Source organism: Mobula birostris, chromosome 3 (assembly GCF_030028105.1).
Source record: "Mobula birostris isolate sMobBir1 chromosome 3, sMobBir1.hap1, whole genome shotgun sequence".
NCBI classification, from domain to species: domain Eukaryota; kingdom Metazoa; phylum Chordata; class Chondrichthyes; order Myliobatiformes; family Myliobatidae; genus Mobula; species Mobula birostris.
In genome coordinates, this window is record NC_092372.1 from 151,187,460 (window position 1) to 151,199,945 (window position 12,486).

Genomic DNA, 12,486 nt, shown 5'->3' on the forward strand with positions numbered 1-12,486 from the left:
AAGTTCACAACCCCTTGAAAATGGCAACACAGGTTGATAGGGTGGTTCCATATCTGGAATATTGCATACAGTTCATTATAGGAAGAATGTTGAGGCTTTGGAGAAGGTGCAGAGGATGCTCACCAGGCTGCTACCTGAATTAAAGAGCATGTGCTATAAACAAGATGTTGGACAAACTTTCTCCCTCCCATCCCTCACCCCCATGGACCAGCAGAGGCTGAAGGGAGAACTGATACAAGTTTGTGAGAAGCATAGATGGAGTAGAAAGACAGTGTTGTTTCCCATGGTTGAAATCTCTAATACAAGAGGGCATACATTTAAGATGAGAAGGGGCAATTTTGAAGGAGATGCGAGGGCACGTTTCCCCACTCCCCCACACAGAGTGGTGCCTGGAATATACTGCCTGGACTTTTTAAAGAGATGTTCAGATAGACACACAAACGTGAGGAAAATGGAGAGATATGGACATTGTTTGTTTAGTTACCCATTTGATTACTACAAAGTAAATTCGTTCAGTGCAACATTGTGGCCAAAGAGCCAGTTCCTGTGCAATACTGTTCTAGGCTCCAAGTCCATATCTTCATGAGTGTTTGCACAATTTGATAAGGTGGCAAAGGTGGTATATGGCATGCTGACCCTTATTAGTTGAGATACTGAGTGCAAGAGCCATGAAGTTGTAGTGCAGCTTTATAAAGCTCTCTTTAGGCTACATTTGGACTATTACCAGGATTAGAGAACTTGTGCCATTAGGATGGGTTGGACAAACTTAGGCTGTTTTCTCTGGAGTGGCAAAGGTTGAGAGGGAGATCTGTTAGAGATTTCTAAGACATACACAAGTTAATAATATCTTATTTTGAGAAATGCCTGCTGGATAATAGACTTTAGAAAGAAACGCATTGAATACCAAACCAAAGGCGACATGTTAAATCTATGCAAATGTTTTGTCAGTCTGTTTAGAATAGCTTTGACTTCTGGGTCCTCTAGGTTAAGAAGCTTCCTACTAGAAGGACAACAAAAGAGCATAGAAGAGACCATACCAGAGCCAAAAACATTGCTGAGACAATTAGATCTCTTTTACAAGAAAGGGAAATAAAATGTCTAGTAGAGTGTGAAAAAATAAGAATGACAAAATCAAAATTGCAAAATGCAAAGCATTTAAAAAGGTATGGATAGATATAAAATTTGTGCTCACCACCAGAAAAAAAAGGTAGTTCAGAAATGATTTTCCAACACTTAGAATCAGAACACAAGAGTTTTTTTTTTAATTTAAATGCAAGTGAATGGAAAGAAGTGGAGGAAGTAGCTGCAGTTTTAGCATTGGGTCTATGCAGTAAGCTGCAGCAGCACCCAAGGCCTCTTCCTCAAATCCTGTGTGCAGCAGCCTTTTGCTATGTGTACTGATACTTGTATCCAGAAGCCTGCTGTTCATTCAAATACTTAGTTTATACATTGAACTACCTATATTGAAGTGAATACTTGGTTTGATGCACAATAACAAAAAATTTTTGTAATTTAAAGGGAAAAATATTGTCCAGGATGGAGGCTGGATCCAAGACTGGCACTGGTTGGAGAGTTATGTGCGGGAAGGGGGTGGGGGAGGGTGTAATGATAACTTTGATAGTGCTATCTTTATGGGGTTCCTGAACCATTATTATTCCTTTGACGGAAAAATGAAGCATCAGCTTTAAACACCAGCACCATATAATGGACCCAACTCCAGCAATTAACTTCCATGGAGCCTGATTTAGGAGGGGAGGGGAAATAATGAGAAACAGTTAATAGGGTCAGTACTGAGAAGACCTGACTAAGAGTGTGAATAGTGGGCAGGGCAGATACCGGAGGTTCATTGTTTCCTGAGAGGGAGTGGCTTCACAATCAAGTTTGGAAGGAAAGAGAGCTCAGAACCAATCAAGTAATATGAATCCATGGTCATTAGACAATTGTATGGAGGGTCAGGACATCTGATCTCCAAAAGTTAGAAGGACAGATCATACCTGTAAAACTAAAACACTGTTGTTTCAGAATTGCCTAATAATGTGATCTAATCTTCGTAGTCAAAACATTCCAACAGAAACACTGCGTTGCCAGAGATGCAATTTGATGCACACCTGTTGAAGTCCCAGCAACTACACATGCGTGATTCATGCCAGAAAACATAGTCATTTCCACACCCCACCCCCCCATCAAGTGATGCAAAATGACCCCAAAATAGTCATTCTAGCAATAAATGGGAGTTGGATATTGATATTACAATGTATTCAGATCCTCAGATACTTACACACCTGCAAGGAGCTGAATAACCTCTGTGGTGCAAAACTTCGCAAGGCATTGCATGCTGTAGAGCAAACCAACAGCTATAAATTAGGTTAGTACAGAAAGCCCTTGTAGTCAGCAAGGACATGATGGGTCTTGTTTCTGTGCTCCATGACTCAATAACTCTAAATCTGCTGCACGAGGCCTTTGGCAGCTAATGCATTTTAATAGAACTGGACACATACTGAAAATTACTAAATAAACCTTGATGTTTTAAATGCTTCAGTGAAAGCATCTACTATTTTTATGAAAGCCATTAATTCTAATAAATGGCCTTTGATACAATGTTCATTGTATCAAGAGCAAAAGAGAACCAATTGGTGTCCCAGTTTCCTATGATTTGTGCCCTACTTTGGGACTACATTGGTATTCACATGCGGATTGTGAACTAGCACTTTCTAATTTTTGCTGCCGGTTCCAATTTATCATTAATATTACATTCAACTGAAAACAGCACAGAAAGGTTGAGGTTTTCTTTTTGAAAAAACAGTAGTACAAAGAGAAACAAAAATCTACTTCAAAAATCTCCCTTTCTCATTTAGAGGTAAACCACATACAGTGGTATTCTACTGTCCTGAAATAACTCATGCAATATGGATACACGAGAAAACTTTTATCTAACACATCCAATTCCAGCTTTAAGTCTGTTAGAAGATTCACAAGAGCAGTGATTCACTCTTCAAACGTGATTCTTCTATATGCAGCCGCAAGTGATACCAGCAGCGTCTTGCACAGCTCAGGACATCTTCCATTAATTCTTCAACAAGTGGGTGTCACTAAACCAAGGCCATAGGGAAGTACAGCACAGAAACAGGCCCTTTTGGCCCTTCTAGTCTATGCCAAACCATTTAAACTGCCTACTCCCATTAACCACAGCCCTCCAAACCCCACCCACCCATGTATCTACCCAAATTCTGCTTAAACACTGAAACACCACTTAAATTCACTTGAACACCACTCGTAATGGCAACTCATTCCACACTCACAGCCCTCCAAGTGAAGTTTCCCCTTAAACTTTTCACTTTTCACCCTTACCCCATGAGTTCTAGTTGCAGTCCTATTCAACCTCAGTGGAAAAAGCCTGCTTGCATTTACCCTGTCTATACCCCGCAATCTTCTACGTTCCAGATAAAGTCCTAACCTATTCAATCTATGTGGAAAACATAGAAAAATGATAATTTATATTGAATCAAAGTGAGGCAAGATTTAATCAAGATGTATAAAATTACAAACTTGGAGAGTGAATAAGGAAGATAAAGGTATTTACATTCAGTAGCAAAGAGGTATACAACTGTGGTACAAAAAAATAAACTACTTATAAAAGTAATTGGAGGTTTACTTTTCTCCCCCCCCCCACTCAAGAACTTGATTCTGCTCTTTTAAAAGGAGTAGAGACAGAAATCCTGCATTTAAGCAGCTCTAAGTTATGTACTCAAAGTTTCACAAATGGCAAGTCAAGTGTGCTGAATGCTGGGAAATGAGATTAGCTGAATAGCTCCTTTTCAACTTGGACAAACAATATGGGTCTAAAGAATTCCCTCTTTCTCACAATTCTAGTCACCACCAACTCACTCCAGCACCTTATTTTCTCAATTCCTGGATAAGAAATTTTATTCCAAAGTTACTCCAAACCCCAACCTCAGCAGAGCAGCAATTCCTCAATACAGCCCCCACTAACCAATTCCATTTTACAACTATATCCATCTCATTGCTGTTTGCACACGAGCCAGCTGGTTTCAAATCGGATTAAATTTAATGCAGATTACTATAGTATGGTTTTCTACACCAGGTACCAAAAATGGAGATTCAGTAGAGTAACAGCCCCTTCCAGCCCAACGTGCCCACATCACCCAATAATACTCATATGACTAATTAACCTACACCACACACCCGTGGCACGTGGGAGGAAAACAGAGCAGCCAGAGGAAAGCCTCACTGTCATAAGGGGTTTATATGTTCTCTCTATAGACAGTAGCAGAACTGAACTCAAGCCGTGGGCACTGTAACATATTACCCTATTACCGTATCACCCCATAAGTAATTTCTTTGTCAACCTATTACATATCCAAATCTGATGGGCAAACATTTGCAAGCTGAAAACATTCAATGTACCCAGAGACACAAGAGGGGTTTACAGAAGGGGAGTGTGTGTGTGTATGTATATATATATATATGTGTATGTATATATATATATATATATATATATATAGTGGGGTGGGGGATGGAACGGTTAAGATTTTCAGGCAGTTAAAAAAAAAATGGTCACACCGACATCCAGTTAAAAATAGTAGACAAGTGATAACATTCTCCCCATCCTCCCCTGAAATATTTCACACCTAGAAGCCAGCCAGTTCAATGGCTTTCCTACCCATCAGAAGGCCTGCTACACCAAAGATAGAAGCTCTGGAGCAGAGGGGGGGGGGGGGAAAAAAAAGCAGAGGTCGGATGGGGCTGGGCTCTTGAAGGTGACATCATGCAAGATTAAGTGGGTCATAGATAGTAAAAAAAGGGAGAAGAGTCTTTCAGCTACAGAGAGGGAAGCAGGTATGCTCACATAGTAAAATACCACTGCTTTGACCAGCCAACAAGAAATGTGGAATGACAAGCCCGGTTTACACCCTTTGAACCTGTGAGATTTCCAGGACCCCAAGCTGATCAAATCTTCCGTACCTAAAGATAGTCTCACATATGGCCTTGTTTTGTGCCCGCTGCAATTCAATTTCTGTTGCAAAGAAAACATGGGGTTAGTTCAAGCTGCATGCTCTCAGATTTTCCAAATGGGATCTCTGCCCATCAGACACACAAATACATGGAACAGCCCAGAATGCACAGTGGAATAAAACACAAGCTTGCATGCCATTTTAAGACTCCCACACTTGACTGTGATGGTACAGACCACTCATGTAGTTGGAAGTTCTGGCAACATTTCTAAGGCAGACTTCAACGTTACTGGAAAAGGACCTCCAGAGCAGAATCCGGCCATAGCACTACAACCACAGCAGTCCTCATGTTCTTAACTGTGATGATTGCACTCCCTCCAGGCCAGTCCTGACCCTACCCCATGTTCAGCAGCTGAATCCACATACCAACTCTGCAATAATAGAAAGCAAAAGGAGAGTCTGAAACCACCTCATGATAATACTGAAGTTTGCAGCAGTGCACTGTTGAGACTAGATATATTGATTAATTTCTAAGCTTGGAAAAAAAAGCCCAGGGACATTAAATTAGGTAGGCACTTTAAATTTTATTTAGCCTGCCTTCCAAGCAGGGTTTCATCACCTGTCATTGCCCATTAAATTGGGAAATAATCCCTTTTTTAAATTTTAAGTTTTACTTTCAGACTCAAATTTACCTCTGATCAGGGATTGAAATTATTTTCATCCCCTCCACAAAATGGTCTACAACTAAATGATAATGATATTTTTATTCATCAACTAATAAAGCAGATCTCCCAACTGCACTTGAAAAAATAGTTTTTCCTCTTTGGTACATTCAGGCATTATGTGTTTCTTCCTCCCGTGGACAAACCTGCAAAATAATCTTTACAGGCACAAATTCCATTTATGCTTTTGGTTGAAATTATCAAAAACTCCTCTCCAAGTTGTTCCTACATTTGTGAAATTCTGCAAAGTTGACGGTTAAAAAGCATACAGATTAGATTCATTTTACAGTTAAAGCTCAAAGTTACAAACTGGACTCAGTTGCCCAAAATGCTACCCATATTTATGGATCTTTATGACTGTAATACTGGCAGAAATAAAAGGAGTGAGACAACATCCACCACCAACTTGGTGGAGGATTCTGAAGATTCATGATCCAAGCGAAGAAATGTGTGTTAATTTGTCCTGAATGGCCAGTCTTTTATTTTGAAAATGTAAAAACCTGATTCTAGTCACCCCAGCCAGAGGAAACATCCCTGCCAAGCCCTTTAAGAATCATAAAATCAATGGATTTGCCTCCTATTCTTTTGAACTTTGCAGTTTATTCTCAGTCTGCTTAATTTATCCTCACAGGACAGATCCTCTATACTAGGAATCAATCTGGTGAACTTTCATTGCTCTCCTCTGTCCAGAGCATACCCATCAAGTAAGGAGGCCCGTTTCATATATAATAATACTATTAGATTACACATGCTAATTAAAAAGAGGTTTTCTGTTTCATTCCAAAAGTGTAACTGTTCAACACTATGCCTTTAGTTACAAGAAACTTCTCATTATAATAGGTCCAAATCATAATAGTATTACATATAAACCAAGTTTAAAGAATCAAAATGTCAACTGATAGAGTACTTCTGTTTCCTTCTCCATGGATTGTCATCTTGTCGTGGTGGAGAGGCTTGTGTGGTCCTGAGATCCCAAGAGCAATGCCGTCTGGAGCTATGCTCCTGGTAGGGTCGCCCATGGCAGTAAGGTCGAGGGTGAGGTCTCTGACAAAGAACAATCCAATCAAGACCTCAACGGTGGAACAGGTGGATGAAGTTACATTGAACTCAACCGCTGTGAAGGTGGATGAAGGCTGCAACAAATCCATCAGCTCCAATCATCGTGGTTTCCATGCCATTGGAATCAGTTGGTGGATTTGTGAAGTATTGTGCGCTTCTTGGAGTGCAACATCAAGTACACGTTAAACAAGTACACGCACAGGAGTCTTCACTCCTTGGGCCATGTCTCCAGAATGAAAACCATCATCCTCGACCTCGAAGGACAGCCCCGACAACTTCTGTTTCATTAATTTCCATCTTAAACATCCTTACTCAACAGGACAATTTACTAAGTTCACAAAAATCACAACTAGATATATCTAGAAGTTTAACATTAATGTTGATAGTTTCTATTCATAGAAATGGCTAGTACAATGTAATTTGGTCAGTCTAGCCATTAGCTTCATATCTATCCTGATCTGAAAGCCCATCCATTACCTACAGTTGTCCAGTTTTCAGGAAAGTTTAAAAAAATTACTCTCAGAATGACCCCCAGGCATGTTTGGTTTGGCGGCCAAACCCAGAGCAAATCTCAGCCAGTTACTTTATACAATTTCTATGGAACCACCTCATTACAAAGGCAACATGTTTGATATTGAGTACTATATTGCAGAGATACTGTGGACACTTCCCCCATTTATCATGTTCAAGGCAGATTAAATGAAGTGATCGGATCAGGTTAGACTCCACTGCAGTAAGATTCACCAGTGCATTTTCAATACAATAAGTAGAACAAGAAATTTTCTGGTGGAATAAAGGGATAGAAACCCACTGATTCAATTAAAGAGGAATGCCCAAGTTGGCTGATAACAAAGTTCTAAGCTTTTGGGATCCATTGCAGGAAATGCTTTAGTGGCATAATCAGGAAAAATGCAAACATGATTGCAGCAGACTCACCACCGTCCCACACCAGTTCTGCTGTTTCACACTCACCAACATCTCATATCAACTCTGTTGTGTTAAATGAGCAGGAAACATTGAAGAGGATATAGATATTCCTCCATAGACTTTTGAAAAATAACTTGAGTTACCGAAGAGATGGATATCAATTATCTTTAATCAATGAATTGAGATTGCTTTGCTGCCTTTTGACATTAACCACAACTAACATGTCATATATCAACTGATAACGTGCAAAATTTCAGCAGAGAATATGATTATGGTAGGCACCAATATGCCAATCACAGCATTGTTACTTTGCCAGGCTAGGGCCTATGAAACTCCAGAGGGTCCTCAGGTGTGTAACAGTACAAGGGTGATCTTTTGTCTCACAGTTGAGTTATGCAGCAAGGTCAGAGGTACTTGTTTGTTTCATCCAAAAGGCAAGGTGCAGTAAAGGTGATATCAGAGAACTGCTTATTAAGGAAGCTAGCCCATCGCACTTGTTTTAAAGTCAAACTAACAAGTTATTTTTCATCATTTAAAACACTATCTGCATGGGGCATATAACCCAAAATCATGTGTGAAGTAAACACCAGTCAAAATAGACTGTAAAGACAGGGATTTCACGCACACTTGATCACAGTCACTCCTCTCTGCAGGCACTGAGGCTATGAAGACTGCCCTGGTTCCTGTGTTCCATGCCCACTAATACAATGAACTGATAAGCAAAGCTTTAGGCCCACTCCAGGGTTCAAATCGAAGGACTCAGTTTGGTTCAGGATGTTGTTTGCACGATTTGTGTCTCTGCCACCTCCCCTCTCTCTTGCACATGGGGGGTTGGTCTTCTGTTTATTTTTTTTCTTTAATTGGGTTCTTTCAGGTTTCTTGCTTTGTGGCTATCTGTGAGCAAATCTCAAGTGTGTGTAATTTGCCTTGAAACTTTGAAGTAAATGGATGTCTCAATAGAGGGAAAGGAGACCTTGGGATTTCTCATGAATAAGATGGGCCCCATGGTCGTTTCACTTGATCATTAATGGGTAGTCGTGGGTGCAAAACATTGCTAACCAACCACCTGTCATCGTCATGGAGAGGGAAATCACCTGAACTCCACCCCTATACCAAGTGACCTTCAATAGTCACTACTATCACTGTTGTCTGACAATACTTCCGAATACCGTTCCGTTGTACAATGGGAGCCTATACATCAACCTCCATAGATAACAAATATCCAATCAAAACGCACTCCAAAACAAATGTTGTAATTCACCTAGTAAACATTTTTAGTCGAATCATCATCCTCTCCCCCGCAATCCTGCGGCCAGTTCAGGGACCGCTCCTCGGACTGGCACTAAATGCGGGGTCCCTGGTAGGGAAACAGCGCTGTCTGCCCTCAGCACAAGCTCTGTACAAAAAGTGCGCCCGCCGGTTGCCTCGGGAATGTGACCGGCGCTTCATGTGAAACTGCTGCCATCTTCAGGTATCCTTCTGCCAGTCCCGGTCCGCCCCCGTCCCCGCCCCTATCACGTTAATTCCATCGTGGAAAACAAATGTACATCCCATGCAGTTTAAAAAAAATAATAAAAATAGTAGATTTTAAAAACCCTGAGAGTGGAGTGACAATGTGCGTCTTCCTACTTGGAATTTAATAAAGCACAGTTCAAACAAGGTGTCCAGGTAGAAGTGAATTCCGCCCCCCCCCCCCCCGCCATATATACGTGATAAGTTGTCACCTATGCCCCAAATCTCTCGGCGACGGAGCGAGAGCGGAGGCCTGCAGTGTTAACTGTTTGCGCCTGGCTTGTCTGTGGGCTCGTGACCAGTGAATGGATCTCTGCTGCATCGCTCACTAAGGGAGCCGTTCACTCAGCGGGGAGCAGATTCCCAGCACTTGCAGAGCCTCTGTGATCCAGATAAATGCAATGGCCACAAGAACGCGCTTATATTCGGCACGGGGCGGGGGGGGGGGGGTGAAGAGGAGAGAGAAGCACACACACAAAACAGAGCTATTCGCATTTTCCCCTCACTTATTGTTCAGGTGTTTTTACCCACAGGTCCACACACGCGCACATTGGCAAAGCCGGTCAATAAACGTAAACCCCAAATATCACACCATAATCCGTAAAGCAAACCGAATAGTCACAATTGAACCCCTGCCAGAGCCCAGTGAAGTGTTGAATCATTCATATATAGCGCAATGTACAAAACAATTCAAAATTAATACTTGGTACCATGCAAGTATTATAGAATGGACATATTAAAGATATGCGTGTAAGCCCCCATACACATTTCCAGTCAGGAACCACAGCCTAAATAATTTGGAATCTTTTATGTGTTAATTTGTAAACAGATTGGAGAAATCAGACAGCGATTAAAAAACAGCAGCTTCACAAATAAGATAACAGCTCTAAATACCTCGGAGTCGTACCACTCCAAGACCAGTTTGCTGGTGTTTGGTAAGAATTTGCTGTGGACGTGTTCTGTGGCCAGTTGAACGGCAGGTAAGATGCCCTCTGAGATGCTCTCCGCCGCCAGCGTCTTGTTAAAGGGCATCAGCCCCATGATGGGCAGTTCAGAGGAGGCTCCCAGCCTGGTGTTCTTGAGTGCTAGAGCCGAGTGAGAACACCAGCCCCACAGCAAAATCAGCATCCCAAGCCGGCCTAGGGAGCACCAGAAAACCCAGACGAATAGTCCAGATCGGTAGGTCCTGAGCGCAGGATCCATCCTGTAGGGGGGAAAAACACGCACAGCTCGACCGGTAGCGACTGGTGATCAGAAGGCTGGCATTGGAGGTGCCTCTCGCTTGCTCTTTCTACCCGAGATGGGCTCTCGCAGAACGTCGCGAGGTACCGCTGCCTTGTGGTCCAGGGACTGAGCTGAGCCGAGCCGAGTTCAGTGCATTCCTCTCGCTTCTTCCTTTTCTTCAGGGGTCCCGATAGCGTCTATCAATGGCGATGGGCGCCCCCTCTCTTACTATATGCATATATAGACACATATAGATAGATTAATACGTGCATTTGCTTTCCTCGTTTCCTTCAGAAGGATTTTTGGCAGCAGTTCAAAGGAAGGAACCAGCTCGGCACGGGTATGAAAGATCTCGCAGAGCAGCGCCGTTCATCCACTGTGCGCTAATCTCGGTGTTAATGTGCGAAAGATCTCCGCTTCTCCCCTGTCCTTGCATCGACTGCGCCCGTCATATCACATCACATACAATCCACAGAAACGCGAACATGGATACTAGGAAATCCCGCCACCCCTTCCCCGCCAAAATACGATTTCACAGAGGCAGCGAGAGAGTCGAGGAACCAGGTCCCTGGAGAGACCGCCGAAGTGGAGAAGGAATCTCCCCTTTCATCTCAGTGGTCAGTGGAGGTAGACTGCAGATGTCTGCTACCGTACTCTCGCTTGGGTTCCCAGGTGCAAACTCTCAGCGATCCGAGTTTTCTGGACTGGCCAGTATTTACAATCCGAGCGTATCTTCCGCGGCGGCTGACACACTGTTCAGACTAGAGCGTAAAGCAGATCTGACTTTCAGCTTCAGCCGCATTGGACTGCCAGTCTGGGCTCTTCGGGGGGGGGGGGGGGAGAAAAACAAGGAAACAGACGGAGTTGGGAGGTCTCCGATACCGTTTGTGGAAATCTCCACTAAAACAAGCACTTAAAAAAAAAAAAATCGCCGGACCTGAGCACAAAATGCTTTTAGGTATCAAATTAAAACCGCATGGCGCTTTGAATGAAGAGAGCGTACTGCGCTGTTTATATTCGAGGGGGAGTTGATGACAGGCCATTAACTGAACCAGCTCACCTTGGTTTCTACTGCCAATCACCGAATTAATTTGCACTTCTCTCTATTGAATAAACGAAAGCATCTGTTCCCTGCATATCATCATCAAACATGGATAAAACCATAGGGAATTAAACTACGGGATTAGATTTCGTCCAGCCTGTAAAACATTAAAGCCCCATTTATTATATTCTCACTCAGAGGCTCGTTTTGCAAGCAATTTCCCCTAATTATCTCTTGATTATTACAGATTTTATCTTCAACCCGCTTGTGTGAGCACCATGTAGAGGAATCTCCAATAACCCTTCAAATTAATCACAATTCAAAAGAACGACTCGTCTGCATGATCAATTTGTGCACATAAAGTCACCTTATTTTTAATTCTATTGAAAACAAAGTTCTGAAGATATAGCCCTTTGGCAAGTCTGTCTACAACTGTATAAGATTTATCTCCCTCTAAACTTAAAAGGGCCAAGTTGCACATTCAAATCCATCCAGTCTTTTTCTTTACTCTGTTTATTCAGACGCTGTACCTTTGGCGTAGCGGGTAGTCAAAGTGGTACATTCAACGCGTTGTCACTATTATATTTGGAGTACAACTTGGCTTTACAATGACTAACAATTCCAATGACAGTTGCGCTCGGAGTATGGATTAGCATCGTTCATGTTCTGTCAAACACAAACTATATTAGATACTAGCATTTGAGGGGGATCCGCTATATAAAAAAAAACAGGCACAGCTTCGTTTCCATTAAAAGGTGGCTTATAGCCACGAGCAATTACACGCTTTCCTCATCATGCTTATTTTTGCCACGTTTCAATCAGGTAACAATTGTTCATTCCTGAGTAAAGGTAATCATGAAAGCAGAAAGATGGAATTGGCCCTCGCGATCAAAACTTGCATTTTGACTAGATGTACAACTTGCGGTCTAACCAGAAACCAACATGGTAAAAAAAATTCAGTGCGATGGTTTCACTAAGAACGACGCACATTGTTATAGCGCAAGTGCATCCTTCAAAGTTCGTCTTC

At 42.2% G+C, this 12,486-nt stretch overlaps 1 protein-coding gene across 2 annotated transcripts in view; it reads right to left on the reverse strand.

Annotated features, from left to right (window-relative positions):
* Positions 1-11,162, reverse strand: part of gabbr2 (gamma-aminobutyric acid (GABA) B receptor, 2) — a 1,055,299-nt gene extending 1,044,137 nt beyond the window's left edge. For both annotated transcript variants that reach the window (XM_072253441.1, XM_072253440.1), the window contains exon 1: positions 10,088-11,162. In XM_072253441.1, the coding sequence (XP_072109542.1) occupies positions 10,088-10,396 (309 nt within the window). In that variant the 5' untranslated portion in view covers positions 10,397-11,162. The remainder of the gene's footprint in view (positions 1-10,087) is intronic.
* Between the last annotated feature and the right edge of the window lie 1,324 nt (positions 11,163-12,486).